The sequence below is a fragment of the Piliocolobus tephrosceles genome, chromosome 1, assembly GCF_002776525.5.
Source record: "Piliocolobus tephrosceles isolate RC106 chromosome 1, ASM277652v3, whole genome shotgun sequence".
NCBI lineage: Eukaryota > Metazoa > Chordata > Mammalia > Primates > Cercopithecidae > Piliocolobus > Piliocolobus tephrosceles.
Genome location: NC_045434.1, coordinates 99774787 through 99793876, shown reverse-complemented (window position 1 = coordinate 99793876; position 19090 = coordinate 99774787). Strand labels below are relative to the sequence as shown.

General features: G+C 43.1%; 1 protein-coding gene across 1 annotated transcript in view; it reads right to left on the bottom strand.

Moving 5' to 3' along the window:
* The window catches only part of LOC111525043 (carboxyl-terminal PDZ ligand of neuronal nitric oxide synthase protein-like), a 357456-nt gene that overhangs the window by 247876 nt on the left and 90490 nt on the right, over window positions 1-19090 (bottom strand). Inside the window, exon 2 of the mRNA XM_023190355.3 lies at window positions 15850-15921. Coding sequence (XP_023046123.1) covers window positions 15850-15921 — 72 coding nt within the window. The remainder of the gene's footprint in view (window positions 1-15849; window positions 15922-19090) is intronic.

Genomic DNA, 19090 nt, shown 5'->3' with positions numbered 1-19090 from the left:
AGACGGAGTTTCACTCTTTGTTGCCCAGGTTAGAGTGCAATGGCGCAATCTTGGCTCACTGCAACCTCCGCCTTCCGGGTTCAAGTGATTCTCCTGCCTCAGCCTCCTGAGTATGGGACTACAGGTGCGCACCACCATACCCGACTAATTTTTGTATTTTTAGTTGAGACAGGGTTTCTCCATGTTGGTCAGGCTGTCTTGAACTCCTGACCTCAGGTGATCCACATGCCTCAACCTCCCAAAGTGCTGGGATTAGAGGCATGAGCCACCGAGCCTGGCCTGTTCCTTGATTTCTGCCCTTCTCCTTTCTTTTATTTTCCTACTGGCCCATTCTAATTTCCTTCTCTTCTTCCCTCTCCTTGTTTTGAAAGTAACCTGTTTCTGCTCCCCTATATCTCTTGACTTCAATACAACTTTCCTTGATAAGCATGTATTTAGCAAGTATCTAATGAAAGAAGCCACGTGGCTTACTAGTTGAGAGCCTGGATTCAGAAGCCAGAAGGCCCAGGTGGATCCCCAGCTCTGCTGCTTGCTACCTGGGTAGCCTTAGGCAAGTTACTCAGCCTAGATCTCAGTTACCTTATGTGTAAAATGGGGCTAATAACAGTACCTCCCTCCAAGGGCTTTTGTGAGGATCAACCAAGATGAATACATGTGTAGTGCTTGGAATAGAACGGGCATGTAGTGATCACTCAATTATTACTACCCCAGGCACTGAGCTGTATGCCTTTGGAGGACACATGTGACCAACACAGGGTCACGGCTCTCAGGTAGTGACTCTGTTGAATAAGAATAAACAACAATCATAAAGACAATTATAACATAAAGTGAGTTAAAATACCTGAAGAGAAATACAGAGAGGGTGTCTGAGTTCAAAGGGGTACACTACGGGTGAGAGGAATCAGGAAAGATTTCGTAGCAAACGTTTTCATTTAAAATGGTCTTTGAAGAGACCACAGGCAGGAAAGGGAGGGAGGAAATTCCAGAGAAAGTGAAAAACATAAAGGCAGAATGGCCAAGTGAATGCGAAGACTTGTAAGACATTCAGTGTGGCCAGAGAACTGGGTTTCTGTACAGCAATGATAGGAAATGAGTTGGACAGGCAGAGTGAAGCCAGACTGGGAGGCCCCTGACCACCCGTTGAGGACTCCATATTTCATTCACAGGCAATGAGGAGCCACTGAAACTTTCTGAATAGAGACATGATGGACTTCATGCTTCAGGAGCTGGTTCAAAGTGGCATGCTGGGTGGACAAGAGGAGCCCTCCAGCTCTACCAGTGCACAATCTCCTCTGTGAGGACAGATGGACACATGCCATGTGCATACAGTAGTCCTACATGCACACTGAGGAGAAAGACCTCTCCAGAGACAAGGGTACTGGATTCTTAAAGGAGCTGTCTCAGTGCCCAGCCAAGCAATTAAATACAGGGATGTATTGGAATGCATTTCTTAAGTGAAAATCATAAATCAATATGATCTCTTTCGATAAATAATTCAGCTACTGACTCCTCATCAGCCTCTCAGCAGGGTGCAGTTGTTAAATTTAAAGGCAGCCAAACTCTTACTTAAAGTAAGTGTCATCCCTACTAAATGAAGACCAGATGTGCAAGCCAACAAAGAAATCTAATGAAGTTGGAAGAAAAGATTTCTATAAAAGAGAAAACCAGGGGAAGGTGTGGGATTGGTCAGGAAACAGCAGGTGCTGAAGAGAAAAGTCAAGCCAGGGCTCCAGATCAAATAGGGTCATTTGGCAAGGAAGGGCAGAGAGCTGCCGCAAAGCCCATGCACAGAGGGCACTCATCTGGAAGAGGAACTGCTAGGCAGTTAGAATCCCATCAATCTTTCAGAAATCCCCACCAAGGGAGCAAGATTTTTCATTTTAACCTCAAAGTCTAATGCTTAGAAGATTGCCCAGCATGGTTCCCTAAGGGGGACAAATTCTTTGGATGTGCTCCTCATGCCAGGCAGAGCCAACCCAACCCAAAGCTGGCCTGGTTTGGGTATTCAGGCTTGAACCAAGCCAGACTTCAATTCCTCACTACCTCAGTCCCTTCGGCCTCTTATTCAATAAGAAACAGTGACTTGCTATACTATCAAAATAACTTCTTGAGGCTTGAAGCCTCTCTTCTATGTACCATCTTTACCAGGACCTCATCTTAGTTTTTCAAAGGAGAAAGAAAGGGAGAGAAGGAAAGAGGAAGGGAAGAAGGAACAAAGAAAGAAAGCAAGGGAAGGAGAGGAAGAAAAGGGGAGAAGGAAAGAGAAATACACCCCCCTACCCACAAGCCTCAGCTCAATGACAGCTTGTGCATCAATTGCACACAGACATCTAGGCCTTTGCCCTTCCAAGTGAGCAGGAAACCTCTGCCAGGGACCCTACTGCCACATTCTCCTTCTGGGCAGCCTGATTCTGTTTATCAACTGTTTCCACAGCTGTAGCAGCTGATGTCACAAAGCCTGGCTGAGGACCAAAGAGAAACAGGTTCATTTGGAAGTTCGTATCTGAGCAGACTGGCTCAATCAGAAGTCCAGAAAAGTGTGGATGGGATGGGACCAACTTCAACAGGACAGCACTAACACAGACTACTGCAGTCTCTGCACAGAGGCCTAAAGGAGACGTCACAGCAGTACTCTGCAAGTAACACTCCATGTCCAATGAGCAGAGAATCCCAAAGGAGGTGATTTAGTGATGATGTCCATCAGCCCTAGAGAGGCAGCGTCGTGGTCAGAAGACCCAGTTTTGGAGCCCGAATCCTGGCCATTCATTGCCTATGTGACCAGGTTACTGAATCTCCTCTTCATAAAGTAATTATGAGGATTCAGTGAGTTGCTACAGGCAAAACGCTTAGAACAGCACCTGTTATATAACAACTAACATCAGTGCAGACTTGCTATTTTCACTGTTTTTTTTTTTTTTTTTTTTTTTTTTGACTAGCCACTTAAATTCTCATGTGTCTCATGTTTGGTTAGTAGTGTCACCTAAAAGAAATAAAACCAGTTCCTCACTGTTTTTTTCCATGAAATGGCTTTCAGATTCATACCTCTGAAAAACTGGGGAGACAGCAAGTCAAATTTTAAAATATTAACAAGTAACATACGCCTGGAGCAATTCAAACTGTCTCCCTTCCCAGCCTCTCCTGGGTCAGGATAAACGAAGACTCACTTGGGTCCACAAGTCATAAAATGAAGCAGCAGAGGATAGGATGATTGTCAACAGCACTCAATATGACTGAGGACTATGTCTCAGTGGCTCAGGAGAGACCCTTCCTGAGAGACCCCCTCAGATGGTAGGGCTGCCCCAAGGCAGGCCTGAGGCTGATGAAGGGAAAGAAAAGGGGCAACTGACCTCCACAGGGAAATGGGCTGCACAGGCACCTCCCTCAGCCCCACAACCACCCTGGAGCCAGGACCAGGTGATTATGTTGATGAAGTCCTGACCAAGCAAGGAGTCAAAAACCAGGGACTCCCCGGCCCAGAGCCTAGCTCTCCCCACCATGGCCTCTAGAGGGGAGGACCCTGCCTTATCCTGGGCTCAAGCAGCTGAGGAGAGAGGCTGAGTAAAAAGGAAAAACTCGTGAATGACTGTTTTCTGTAGGAGAAAGTCTAGATGTACACTCCATCTATTTAATAAGCCCTCAGGCAATGAAAGGATTAACAGCTGCAAAGAATGCCAAATCCTCTCAGGATGGTTAGTGGTTAAGGAGACAGGTAAATTGCTAATATCACATGAACAAGGGTGAGTCCAACTGGTTAGAAAGCAGGGTGGGCTCGTTGTGAGGAAGCGATTTGTCATTTCTGCCATCAACCTTCGTGTGGTTAAATGCCTCTTCAGGGAGGCAGAGACTTAGTGCAGCAGAATGAGAGAGTAAGGAAGAGCAGCTGCCCCATTATTTCTTACATTCATTAAATGCAAAAGGACTGGGTGCTGAACAGAATACCCTGAGGCAGCAGGGCTCTGCTCAGCAGTTTTCAACCTGGACCTGATGGATTCACCAGATTCAGCCAAAGGGCACCAGCACTACCAGGCGAGGAGCTTCCACCCAACAAGGGATCCTGACCAAAAGGCTTGAGCTGCCAATTCTCAGTGCCTTCCAGGCCCAGCCACCATGCAACAAAGATGTAGAGAGGAGGTACAGGTGTCCACTGGGTATATACTATGGACCAGCCACGGTGCTAAGGACTTGACACCCATTATTGCATTTACTTCTAACAGGGTTGACATTGTCCATTTTACAAAAGAACTGGCAGTTGAGTAATTCACCCCTTTGCTGTCAAGATGAGTGTCAGAGTCCCTGCCCTCAAAAAGACAAATACACTGTGATGAATGCAGAAACAAACGTCTCTCTAGAGTATAATGGTAACACAAAAGAAGAGAAAACTACTCTGCAGGCATCAGGGAAAGCTTCTAGAAGGGAAGAAAGCTCAAGGAGGCTCTGGAGGATAAGCAGAAGTTGGGCTGAGGTTTGAAGAGACAGACTTCAGCCGCAATGGGAAGGGAGTGCTTCCCAGGCAGAAGGAAGAGTGGGAATAGAAGTGGCCTCAACAGGACATACTCAGGGCACAAGGCACAGTGGACCTATAATATGCTGCTGTGGCCTCAGGTGCCAGGCAGAATACCATGTGCCTTACTCTGAGTTCAGACTACAGCCTGGATTCACCACATGGTTTTAAGCAGGACAATCCCTACAGAATCACCCTTACACAGACGAGCCAGGCAGCAGTGTGGAGGATGGTGGGAGGGCACAGCCAAAGGCATGGTGGCAGTCTGGAGGGCACTGCAGCTGTCTATGAAACACAACAGTGTGGGGCTACACTGGTAGGAAGGAATAGGGAGAGACATGATTGAGAAATATTTAAGAGGCAAATCTGTAAGGGTGACCTAAGTCAGGGGTAGTGACAGAGAAGAAAGGTGACCCTGAGGTTTCCAGCTTACATTCTTGAGTGCTCAAGATGTCTTTCCAAGAGATAAGGAAATATGAAAAACAAGTGCATGTTCTTTTTCAGAGCAAAGAGGAGAGACTGCAGAAATGATAACTTCAGTTTTTTGACATATTGAATTTAAGGTGCCTTTGGGATATCCAAATGGGAGTGTCACACAGAATATACAAGTCTCAACCTCCAAAAAGAGTTTCATAAAATCAAATAATGACCTTATTTACATCTAGTGACATACACTGCTTGGCAATGTTCCCAGACTGGAGAAAGGCACAATCAGGGACACAGACGATGCTGCCTGGACTGACATTTGGTTAAGCAGGGACAGTCGGCAGGTAGGATCTCCGAGCCAGATGTAAGCAGACTGGAGTCTTGCCTTGGTTCCATACCACAACCATACCATGTTCAAGCTTAGAAGTGAATGCTAGATTCCCCACTTACCACCTCTGTGAGCCATGGCAAGTTATTTAACCTCGTGGTACCTCAGTTTCCTCATCTGGACAATGGGATGACTATTACACCTACACCACACGGAGTTGTTATAAGGATCAAGTAACAAATCTTGTTAAGTGCTTTGCATGGAGCCTGACACAGTAACAGCACATAGTGCAGTCTGTACTCAATTCTGGTTAATGTTGATAAGGACAACAATGTAATTAGTTTGAAGAAGTCTTTTTTTTTTTTTAGATGGAGTTTCGCTCTTGTTACCCAGGCTGGAGTGCAATGGTGCCATCTTGGCTCACTGCAACCCCTGCCTCCTGGGTTCAAGCAATTCTCCTTCCTCAGCCTCCTGAGTAGCTGGGATTACAGGCATCTAGCACCATGCCCAGCTAATTTTGTATTTTTAGCAGAGATGGGGTTTCTCCATGTTGGTCAGGCTGGTCTTGAACTCCCAACCTCAGGTGATCTGCTCACCTCGGCCTCCCAAAGTGCTGGGTTTACAGGTATGAGCCACCACACCAGGCAAGGGAGTCATTTTCTTCATGTGATCCTTATCTGTAAAATAAGGATAACGCCTGCTTTTTAAGGGATTATTGAAGACTAACATTAGATGACAATGGTTAGGAAAATTCACTTAAACAACTAGAAAGTGTTTTATAAGTGAGAAATCAGGGCCTTTCAGCAGGGATCAAAGAGGTTTGCCCTCCCAGCAGCTCAGGTCTTCAGTGTGTGCTGCCATGGCTCTCCGTCCTTGTCCCATAATATGCTGCTTTTGGCTCCAAGAGGAAACGTGCCACACACCAGACCCTGTGTAATGTGCTGAGTACAAAAAGTCACAGAAGGGAATACTATTCAGCCATAAAAAGGAATAAACTTTTGATACATGCCACAGCATGGATGTACCTTAAAAACAATATGCTTAGTGAAATAAGCGAGACACACAAGGACAAATATATGAGATTTCACTTATATGAGGTTTCTAGGCTAGGCAAATTCATAGAGATGGAAGATGGAACAGAGGTTACCAAGGGCTAGGGGAAAACAGAGCTATTGTTTAATGGGCACAGAGTTCATCTTAGGAAGGATGAAAAATATTGGGGTATAGATAGCGGTGATGGATACAAAGTATTGTGAATGTATTTAATGCCACTGAGTTGGAAACTTACAAGTGATTAAAATGATACTATGTGTGTGCATATACATATATGTGCCATAGAAGTCATCAAAACAAAGAGTAGATGCTCAATGCAACCTGTTGCCAACACCAAGAACATGAATCAAAGGGTCCCTAAAGGGTGGTTAGTGTAGCAGTGAGGAACTGACATTCTGCATATCATCCTATTACAATGGATAAACACTGTTGGCTTCAGAGGACTCCCAAACATGAAGTGTGTCAGTGCAAGAAACTGTGGACTGAGCTGGGCAATATCAAATCCTCCCATGGAAACTCAATAACGTCATCTCTTACTCTTGAGCATAAATGACTGTAATTAAGCAAGGCGCTTTATTTAAAAGGTAGCATGTGTTTCGCTTTGACAACAACTCCTGGCTCTTACTAACTCTTCTCTGTTGACAGATAATGCATTCAGCAGTTCTAGCCCCAGTTTAAAAATCATTCCCAAATCACTTCACCTCAAGAGCAGAACCAAACTCCTCCTACTGAGTGACTTTTCAGTCTGCTGCAGATTCAGGAAAAGATAAATGTATTTTCCATTATGTATTCAGTAGGTACTTAGCAAACCAAATTCTCCTGAGGTGTGAGTCCTGGGAATAAAATCCTAGAAATAATCTATCACTCCCTCAAGCTCCCAAGTTTCCATTCACAATAGCCTTCTTGCTATTTCTTGAACCTGCAAAGCCCATTCCTGCCCCCAGGGCATTGGCACTTGCTGACCTCTGTCCGGAACACTTCCTCCAGATACCCACATGGCTCACTCCCTCTTTCCATTCACATCTCTAGAGACTCAAGTATCATCAGAACCCAGAAGCCTTCCGCAACAGTCTGTGTAAAAGAGCACCCACCCCTATAAACTCCATGCAGACAGGGACTTTGTTTTGTAGACTGCTGTATCCCCAGAGCCTAAAAAAGTATTGGCTCAAAAAGGGAAGTTTATTTATTTTTTCAAATGAATGGGAAAAAATTAGGTCCTGCTGTCTGGGCACTGCTCTTTATATTGATGAGAATACCTTGCCCCCTAAGAAAACATTGATTTGTTTCCTTTGGCTGAGAAGAAGACAGTTCTAACCATTCCATCACACACTGCCCAATCCCTATCAAGTGTTTTCTAAAATTTAATGAAGTCTGGGCCCCTTTTAAAGAAAAAAAAAAATTGGCAAATACCCAGTGTTTAAATGAATAAATAATATGTAGTATAGCCATGCTATGGAATGTTACTCAGTAATAAAAAGAAATAAAGTACTGATACATGCCCCAATATGAAAGAACCTTGAAAACACTATGCCAAAAGAAAGAAGCCAAATACCTAAGGCCACATATTGTATGATGCCATCTAAAATGTCCAAAATAGGCAAATCCATAGAAATAGAATGTAGATTAGTAGTTGTCTGGGGCTAGGGGTGTTGGGGAGTCGGGGAAGATGGATTAGAGGTACAGAGTTTCTTTCTGGGGTGTGAAAATGTTTTAAAATTGATTGTGGTAATGGTTATACAACATTAGGAATATACTAAAACTCACTGAATTGTATATTTAAATGGATGAATTGTATGGTATGCGAATTATACCTCAAAAAGCTGTTACCCAAAGAAGTGTTGCAAATGATGTTTGTTACATCATTTAAATATGTAAAGCATAAAACTAGATATAAATCACTTACAGGATTTACACAGATTTATAAATTAAACACAAATTATGTAACCAAAACAAATTAAGAATGCTAAAGTCAGACAATACTTTGTCCTTGTAACTGAAATGATATCACTGCTCACAACAGGAATATACAGTGACTACCTGCCCCAAGTTCTCTTGGGTTTGGCAGAGGAATACACAGGGTGATACTCAGAAATTCAACAGCCAGGATGGTACAGTCCCAGCAAATGAGAAAAGACACTGAAAGTTACCAGGACAAACACTAGCCATCAGCAATTCCAGAGGCTGCCTCAGGAACTATGGCTACATACCAGCCCCACCTTCTGTACCGTGCACCATGCACTTAACTCCATTTTTCTGCTACTTTTCTCTCTCTATTCCAATTACCACAAAAATCTTGGTTTATAACTCATGACTGTGCAAAGTACAGTCATGTGTCCTTCACCTTATTAGAATTCATTATATATATATATAGATATATATTAAAATTTTCTGTTCTTTTTCTTCAGGGCATAACCCTTACAGAAGAACTATTTGATGGCAACACATGTAGAAACAAGTAGACAAACACAGCTGTGAATGATAAATTCAAATGACAGTGCTCGGGCAGACAATGGCCCTTCCAACAGTGCAGAACAGGCTTATTTTATCTTGTTGTCATCCGGATCAAATGAAAAACAAAATTTTAAAATTCTTATGGAGAATTTTCAGACACTTGAACATACATTACTAAATTCCAAGAGAGCCACAGAACCCTTTCTAAGAAACACTGATGTGCCGACTGGTTAAAAATAATAATTGCCCTAAAAGCAATTGAATTCATGTCTTTAATAATAATAACTAACATTTAGCAGGTGCTTATGCGTGCTTGGCAGCCAACATGTATGGTTTTCTGACCCCAGTGCCCTGCTCTAATGCACAGTAATTAAAAAGGAATAACCAGCCTGGGCAACATAGGGAGACCCCATCCCTACAAATAATTTTAAAAATTAGCCAGGTGTGGTGGCACATGCCTGTAGTCCCAGCTACTAGGGAGGCTGAGGCAGGAGGGTCACCTGAGCCTGGGAGGTTGAGGCTGTACTGATCCATGATCATGCCACCACACTCCAACATGGGTGACAGAGCAAGAGCCTGTCTTGGGGAAAAAAAAAAAAAGAAAGGAGGCAAAGAACTATTATTTATGGTTCACAATCCACATGCTAGGCACTTCACTCAGTATTCTGCATGCATTCATGTATAACTGTAAAATACATGTGCCAAAAGGATATTATCCCAATTTTCCTGATGATTAAAGAACAACTGATAGATTAAGAAATGCGTTCAGTCATTTAGCTAGTAAACAGAAGAAACAGGATTTAAATTTAGTTCTTCCTGATCCCAATACTAGAGTACCTCAGTAGGGGGTGGAATCTCTCCAATCCCTGCTATGAGCCTAACACTCTAATCCCATTATAGTAGACAGACTCAAAGCCCCCCAGAGAGGTCCATGACTTAATCCCCAAAACCTATGAATGTGTTACCTTACATGACAAAGGGCACTTTGCAGGTGTGACCAAATTAAGGACCTTGAGAAGGGAAGATTATCCTGGATTACTGGGGAAGAAAGAATGAGGAGGGCCCAATCTAATAACGAGGGACCTTATAACCAAAGGCGATGGAGGTGCAGGAGAGTCAGAGTCAGAGAAAGAGATGTGAAGACAGAAAGCAAGGGCCATAATTCAGGGACATAATTGCCAGCACTAAGGATGGAAAGGGACCATGAGCCAAGGAATCCAGGGAGCCTCTGGAAGCTGGAAAAGCCAAGGAACAGATTCTCCTCTAGAGCGTCCAGAAGGAACACAGCCCTGCCAACTCCTTGATTTTAGCCCCATTTTGGACTCTGACCTTCAGAACTCTAAGTTTGTGTTAAGCCACTAAGTTTGTAGTATTAAGTGATTTATTACAGCAGCACAGGAAATTAATAGGGCCATGCTAACACAGTGAAAGAGAGGTTTGTGTTACAACTTCAGCTGTTCTGAGGCAGGCTTGCCAACTCTGAACTTGGGATGAAAAGGAGAACAATGACAAAGGAGTAAATGGTGCTGAGGGGGTCCACTTAGGGAGAAAGTTATAAAAAGGGATAAAGTGACTCCTGGACAAAGCCTCCCAGAGGAGGTAAAATACGGATTTCAGGGCTGAATGCATGAGACCACGTGCAGCGGCATACTGCTGGTGGGTAAGGAAACACAAGTGCAGATAGGTGGCACTCACAACTCCAGTCGCTGCCTCCATAAAGCCGCCCGTCCACCAGTCCCTGGATGTTCTCCTAAGAGCATTTCAGTTATGTTCTCCCAAGACAGCGTCTAAGGCCACTTTATATTCTTCTGTTTTTATTTTTGTTTTTCTTGAGAGAATTTCTGGAAGAGTTGGCAATTCTGGAAGAGGGCTGCAGGGAGAGGAGGGCTTGACCATTTTCTGGTCACCAGTGCATTCTGTTCCAGGCCAAGACCAACACCACTCCAGAGTGTCACACTTGAGAAACCAAGTCACTGTTAAATAGGAAACTCTGACTCCACACTGGACCATTTGGAAGACCATCTGCAGTGGGGCCAAGTTTTTGCCCAACCTACAGCCAGAGGAGCCACCACAGGAAACCAGACGTCCCTGAGTGTCATCTAGATGCAGTGCACATCCCTCCCAGGTTTGGTCTGTACTGGCCTCCAGAGGCTGCACCACATTTTGACTGCAGGGATCTATCCCCTGGTTTAAGAGCCAGAAATTGGATCTCCAGCCACGAGGACAGCACCGAAAGCCTCCAGTTCCCACAGCAACAGTGGGTTCCAAAGGTGAAGGCGCCAGGAGCCACCCAGTAACACGCTGGAGCCGGGCGCTGCAGCCCAGCTCTCTCCACAACAGCATCCTTGGCAAAGCTATAGAACCCATCAAGTCTGACTTCAGTGCAGCCGTCTTCCTTCCTCAGAACCACCTCAGTGGAGCCTCCCTAGATTGCATGGGTTTATGCTCGGGTGGTTATTAAGTAAGATTAATTTTCTCAGTCACTCAACAAATGTTTACTGAGCACAGATGGGCACCATGCCAAACGTTGGGAATACAGTTGCTCTGAGTGCTACAAAAGAGAGGGGTGTGGTGCCACAGAACATGAGAGGACAAGATGACCTAGGTAGGAAAGGCCTCCCCAAGGAAGGGATGTTTGCACTAAAACCTGAAAAAAAGACGCTAGCTATTAAAAGGGGCTAGATGAGGCAGCTCAATATCTCTCAGGGTATTTATCTGCATTTATGAAATGCTTTGAAACCCAAAGGAAGGTATAAAAATGATAGCAATGAATATAAATAGCACTTTATGGTTTATAAAACGTTTTGCCATGCTTCATCCCAGATTCAACAATAGTACTTGAGAGACAGAACAAGAAATGTCATGCTCTGCCTTTTATAAATGCAGAAACAGATTAACAGCAGTTACATGCTTCACCAAGGTTATATATTAAGTCAAGGAGAAGACTCAAGTCCAGCTCTCATTATTCCTCATTGAGAGTTCTTTTTACTACATAGTGCTGCCTTCCCAGGAAAGCTAAAAAGTTAAATGACAGATTAGTGTCCATATTTACTAATGCAAACCATACCAAACATCTGGCTGCTGGACTCACCTATTCACACAGTTGCACTGACAGTGCAATGCCAGCAACCTGGTTTCAGCATTATCAGCCGCCCTCCACCTTCAACCAGCAACCTCCAAGCAAGCAGCACCAGTGTCAGACCAATCCCCAGCTCAAGAGGAACTTCCCTAAACTTTGTGAAATGTTCTAAGCTATACAGCTAAAAGAAAACAAATAGGTCTCAATTTAAAAAGGAGCCATATTCCCTTTTCTCTCACTTTCCTCTTCCTTTTCCAGCTGGCAACTTCTCAGACCTTTGGATCCTTGGTAAACAAAGAGCAAGCAGGACAACCATCCTGTAGTTCTGGGGAGTGTCCTTTAAGCTTCCTTCTTGTCTGGGTCATTGTAGAGATCAGAGAGTAATATATGGATAGACCCAATACCAAGGAGTTGGCATGGAGCAGGGGAAGTACCAGATCTGGAATCAAAGGCCTGCAGTTTGGTCTTGGTTCTAACACGGAGCTTCTACTCTCTGGTAAATAATAAACAAGGAAGTTGTGATGGTAATGCAAAATGATGGTCATTATGGAAAATAGTATGGAGGTTCTTCAAAAAATTAAAAACAGGACTACCATATCCAGCGATCACATTTCTGGGTATATATCCCCAAAATTTCTAAGCAAGATCTCAAAAAGATATTTACATACCTATGTTCATTGCAGCAGTATTCACAACAGCCAAGAGGTAGAAGCAACTAAAATGTTCACGGTTAAATGAATGGATTTTTTTAATGTGGTATACACACATTATGGAATATTACACAGCCTTAACAAGGAAGGAAATCCTGTCACATACTACAACATGGATGAACCTTGATGACATCATGCTAAATGAAATAAGCCAGTCAAAAAAGGACAAATACTATATGATTTCATTCAATATGAAGTAGTTAAAATCACAGAAACAGAGAGTAGAAAGATAGTTCCCAAGGGCTGGCAACAGGGGGAAGGGGAATTGTGTTTAATGGGTAGAGTGTCCATTTTGCAAGACGAAAAAGTTCTAGAGGTCTGTGACACAACAGTGTGAATATACCTAACACTGCTGAACTTCACACTAAAACATAAATTTAATGTTACACATTTACCACCATAATTAATACTGAAAGCACATTAAAAAGGAAAAAAAGCAAAACACGCTCAAGACAGATAACATAAATTCAGAAAGAACATCAAGAGGGTGAGAGACCAAATGAGAAATGGAGAGAGGGAAGAGGAAAGCACCAGTGAAAAACAAAGGCCAGATATTTAGCTCAGACTCCACTCTGGGGTAAGGAATAGGAGCCCCAGCTCAAAGAATGAATTGGGACACCTCACACAGATCCCTTCACTCTGAATGCTTCTCTCTCTGGGAAACAGATGATCTTCACTGACCATCAACTGTCCCTTTAGCGCTCTAGACAGGTTCAGGGAGGTTGACATCTCACGCATGTGAGGCCCTGTGATCCTTATCGTAATTGCTGTTTTCCAAGGTCTACCCACTGCTCCAGCCAAGCTGTGAGGCCTGTGTCTTCTGAACCCATCAGAACACCCAGCAACCAAAAGCCTGCCCAATGTTAGCCTGGCACCATTCTACATAAAAGGACAAAGTCAAGAATAGTCCTTTACACAGAAATCCCATGCCCTAGTTCTTGACAGCTGTAATTACAGCTAACACAGCTTTTAAAAGGAAAAGAAGAAAAGAAAATAGCAGCCTGGACCTAGCAGTGAATTGAGGGGTTTAGGGTAAAACACATACCACAGCACTTGCTATTAATGGTGGCCAGTCTAAACAAGAGACCGGCCAGCCAGACCAAACAGCTTTCTGGCCAATTAATTGCTCCCTCTAATTTAATGAGCTGCTCATTAAGCACTGGAAGCAGCCCATGGGAAGGACGCTACAGGAAGAGGCACATGGGCCATAAGGGCTGGCAGATGATGAGGGAAAAGGAGACTGGGGTCACATTCTAACCCCAGATGCCTCCAGATCCCACGACCAGCCAGCCCCATCCCATGCCTCGGCCTTCCCTTGCTTCCTGTACCTCTGTTTGTTCCACAAAGTTGTATCTCTGCCACTGGCTCTCTTACTGGGGAGGTTCCATGTACCAGTTATTTGGTTCCTCAGCTGGGGTAATGACTCATATTAGGGTCACAAAGAGCCTTCAGCAGGGTTACAAATGGGCCAGCACAGTCCTGAATATGAATCCCGACTCTTCCTACTAACAGCAACTTGACCTAGAATTATTCAATCTGCCCAAGGTTCTATTTCCTCATCTATAAAATGTAATAATAATATCCTCATCTAGAGTAGTTGTACATAGTAAATAAAATAATAAAATATTATTTCAATATTAAAAAGCCTAACAAAGCACCTGGCACATAAGTAGCTATTCCTAATAGTGACTACTATTAACAGAGATATCACTTTCATAATGATAGTGATACTACTGACAACATATTATCTGTCTCTTAGTCAAAAGTGAATTAAAAAGGCACTATTTTTGGTTGAAACCCCAAGAACAGGCCAGCTGCAGGTCCAGTCCTTCTTATCACAGCAGCAACTACAACTGTGGTGAAAGTAGCAGCCCATCCTAACAACTGTAACACCTCCAGATGTTCCCCAGCCGAGGCCTCTGTGCTTTCTATCTGAGCTAGAGGGTGAAGGAAAAGAGGAGGCCTGGAAACACTCAAAAGTTGCATGTTCTCATGAGACTGAGTGAAGAAATACATTCAGGCCACATGCCTGCCCCTTCCTAGACCTGTGGGACTCCTCACTATACCCCTCTGAGCTTCAGTTTAATCTAGAAAATGAGGGTGACTGGTCCCCCACTTCACAGCCTGCTGTGAACATTGAATAAAACAACCCAAGTGAAAGTGCTTTGAAGCTACTTCTTACTGTGCCCATGAAAATAGTACTGTTGTATTTAATGGCAGTCTCAATAAATTTAATTTAACAATAAAAAAATGCTGAAATACTGGGAAGATCAAGGCAATGAAAGGATTTTATTAGGCTGATGAACTGAGCAGAGAAGGAGCCCCAATCATGCAAATTTTCTTCCCAACGTTGCTGTCATTGAGTTGAAGTTTCTGCTGACCAGATGAAGGATTGACTGAAAGTAAAACTAACAAGGAAAAATGAAGCTACAGCATCACTTACATGTTTTCCATTTAGGTGAGTAGATTATTCTACAGAACAATGATTCTAAAGAACGAACCAGACTGCATCCAGGGATGACCAATCGTGCCATCTCTAATGCCAATTTTCTCTTACAATAAACAATTAAAATCCATTTCACCAATCCCAAACCTACCTTTGAAATGCACAAGTACAAGGTAATTTATTCTGTTCCAGTGCAGAGAACATGGAGAAATTCCTTTGCAGGTATCAGAAGAGAATTTAATTCTTGTTCAGTCTCAGCTCCATGTACCACAGAGTCAGAAAGCAACAAGTTCATAGACTGAACCACATATACCAACTAGAAGGTATACTGAACTTTCTGCAAGTAGACAAAATGGCAGAAGAAAATGCACTGACACTCCCGGAGCCTAAAGCATCCAACCAATAAAATTTTGTTAAAATCTCATATTTACTCTTAAAAATCCAAGGAAATCTTATATTCTATACCACAATAAATTACCTTTTTAAAGAATGTTTTGAGTCAATTACCAGCTAACCACTAAACCTTTTCCCTAAAATCTTTGAGTAAAAAAGAGACATCAGTCCCTGGCCAGTCACTATACATCATCAAGGTAACATGTATCTCAGTTTGAGGAGCTACAGGTCACAAGAGAGAGAAGATGGTACCACTCCAGCCATCACATCCATTTTAACATTGGCCTTGCATCAAGATCAAACATTCAATTCAGAACAGCTTCCTGGAGGGTACAGAGAGGAGGAGTTTGGGTTTGCAAGGGGGTGCAGCCATCCATTTTGGCCCCTCCAGCCCTACCTAGAAGGGCCAGCAGCTAAGGTACTTGACTCCCCGCTCCACACAGCCCACCTCTGGCCACTCACCCGGATCCGGCGCATGGCAGCCACGATCTCCACCCTGCTGTTGGGCCTTGGCACGTCCAGGCTTCCTACGTACTGTGGGGGAGAAGCAAACACTCATTGAGAGGAGGGGTAGCAAGTGTCCCTAATCCCAGAAAGTTCCAAAGGGTGAAGGGCCAGCTCATCTGCCATTTGACAGATGAAGAAATTAAGAGCCAGAAGGGTGTTTTGTTCTGAGTCTGTTTCTAACTTTATAAAAAGCAAGTTAACCAGAAATTACTGCTTCCTTTATCTTGCTCTTAACCAGAGATCCAGTAGAGCGCTGTGTCTAACCAAGCAGCCTTTCAAGCCAGAAAGTCTTGGGTGTAAAGACTCTTCCACCACTAATTTTATGGCAAGGCAATTCACTTTTTTTGTCTCAATTTTCTCAACTGTAAAATCGGCTCTCAGTAAAGATCAAACAGAATAAAATGTCCTACACAAAAGTGATGGGCAAATATTAGTGCTCTCAAAAAAAAAAAAAGAATATATACCTTTTTTAACTATGGAACTTCACTGATTTAGCCCTAGATGTTTTAGATACCTGACACATTTGATTAAGTTTCTGTTTGGAAGAAAGAAATGAACTAATTTATTTAAAATTTTTTATTATGCTTAGAAGTTATTTTAAAACCAATTTGAATATGAACGCTTAATATGAGTACTTTCTTACTGTAAGCAATTCAAATAATACAGAAATATGCAGCGCAAAAGAATAAAGTCCCTACTGTAACAGTTGATGTACATCTCTCTTTGTGTACTGATGGGTATTATTCACAGACGGGGGGAGTTTGTTTTATATAAAGGTTCATATTACTCACATTGTTCTGCAACTTGGTTTTTTGACTTTAAATAAAACTAGGGCATCTCTCTATGCCAATGAATACAAGACTATTACATTACACATAATGGCTCCCCTACTGATGGACATGCTATGTCACTATTACAAATTATACTTTTCATCTGTACAAGTTTGAGCCCATCCAAGTAGCTCTGGAAGTAAGATTGCCGGATTCCTAGAAGTAAGATTGCTGGATCAAAAGTATAATCTTGGCTGGGCACTGTAGCTCATGCCTGTAATTGTATTCTTTGGAAGGCTGAGGCAAGGAGATCACTTGAGGTCAGGAGTTCGAGACCAGTCTGGCCAACATGATGAAACCCTGTCTCTATTAAAAATACAAAAATTAGCTGGGCATGGTGGCACATGCCTGTAATTCCAGCTACTCGGGAGGCTGAGGCACGAGAATTGCTTGAACCCGGGAGGCAGAGGTTGCACTGAGCTGAGATCATGCCATGTCACTCTAACCCAGATGATGGAGTGAGGCTCTATGTCAAAAAGTAAAAATTAAAAAAAGTATAATCTCTAGATATCATTCCTTATAAGAATGAAACAAGAAAATAGGACAACCCAACATTGATTCATTGATTAAGCATCTATGACATGAGTTCCTTCATATACACCATCCCATTAGACACTGACCCACTGGGACTTGCCTTTCCTTATTATACATAAATTACATAAAACAGCCCAAGGGATACACCAGAAATTAAGAGCCCAGAATAACTTAAATGTCTACCCAAGCAAAGATTCCATTAAGAGTGAAGATAAGACTACGACAGTCATCTGTGCGGGAAAAGAATGTTCTGTGGTTACGGGAAAAGCAAGTTTTTCCCGAAATTTGAAGCTGAAGTCTGACCCCAGTGAGGAGGGTTTCAAAAACTAATTATCACAAAGGGATTTCCCCTAGTATTGATCAACAGTTTGTGCTAATACACTGAAGAACACAACTGGCAAGCAGTGAGCACATTGCAGTTTGGCCCCAAAAGGACAGCCCCACCACGGCCCATGGGGAGCAACACAGCTATTGAAGAACCTTGCAACTCGCTGAGGTAAACAAAACCACTTAGATCTAATAGTGTGGCCAGATTTAACGGTGGTTACATTTTTCCTTCTGAGCTCTGCTGAGGCGGTACAGTCTGTCAACAAGACAGTGACCCAGAGCTAGGGATGACGTGAGGCCCAGATTCGTGATTGCCCAACTTCACAGGCCCTCCAGCCGGTGACAGTTTCCATGCCTCCTCTCCTTGACACTGCACAGCTGATGGCTCCTGCCCTGAATGCCCTGTAGTCAGGAACACACAGGCCTTGAGGGGCTCATGTTCCCTCAGCCATCACATGAGAGCTGGGGCCACAGGACCGAGCAAGGTCACCCATCACAGGGAGCCTAGGGGACTGTACGGTCCTCCCACTGGATCCCTGCAGACCAGGAAAGGGGCTGCTGCCCACTGAGACCCACCACTGGGCCTGAACACAAATACCCAGATGGGACCCATCCCTACCTTGCCACACACTTGCCTCACCCCACACCCCTACTAACACATCGCACACACCACACACTCACTTGCTCTTCTTCCTTCCTTCCTTCCTTCCCATTCATGCAAAGAAAATCACTAATCTAAATACCTAGAGATTAGCTTAACCAAAGAAGTGAAAGATCGCTACAATAAAAACTATAAAACATTAATGAAAGAAATTGAAGAGGACACAAAATAATGGAAAGATAACCCATGTTCATGAATTAGAAGAATCACTATTGTTAAAATGTCTATACTACGCAAAGCAATCTACAGATTCAATACAATCCCTATCAAAATACCAATGACATCCTTCACAAAAATAGAAAAAACAATCCTAAAATTTATACAGAGCCATAAAAGACCCAGAAATAGCTACAGTTATCCTGAGCGAAAAGAACACAGCTGGAGGAATCACATTACCTGACTTCAAATTATGCTACAGAACTATAGCAAGCAAAACAGCATGGTACTGGCATACAAACAGACATACAGACCAAAGGAACAGAATGGGGAATCCAGAAACAAATCCATACATCTACTGTGAACTTATTTTTAACAAAGATCCCAAGAACATACATTAGGGAAAGAATAGTCTCTTCAATAAATGGTGCTGGGAAAACTGGATATCCATATGTAGAAGAATAAAACTGGACTCCTATCTCTCACCATATACAAAAATCAAATCAAAATGAACTAAAGACTTAAAACTGAGACCTCACACTATGAAACTGTTAAAAGAAAACATTGGGGAAACTCTCCAGGACATTGGACTGGGCAAAGATTTCTTGAGTAAAGCCCCACGAGCATAGGCAACCAAAGCAAAAATGGACAAATGGGATCACATCAAGTCGAAAAAGTTTCTGCACAG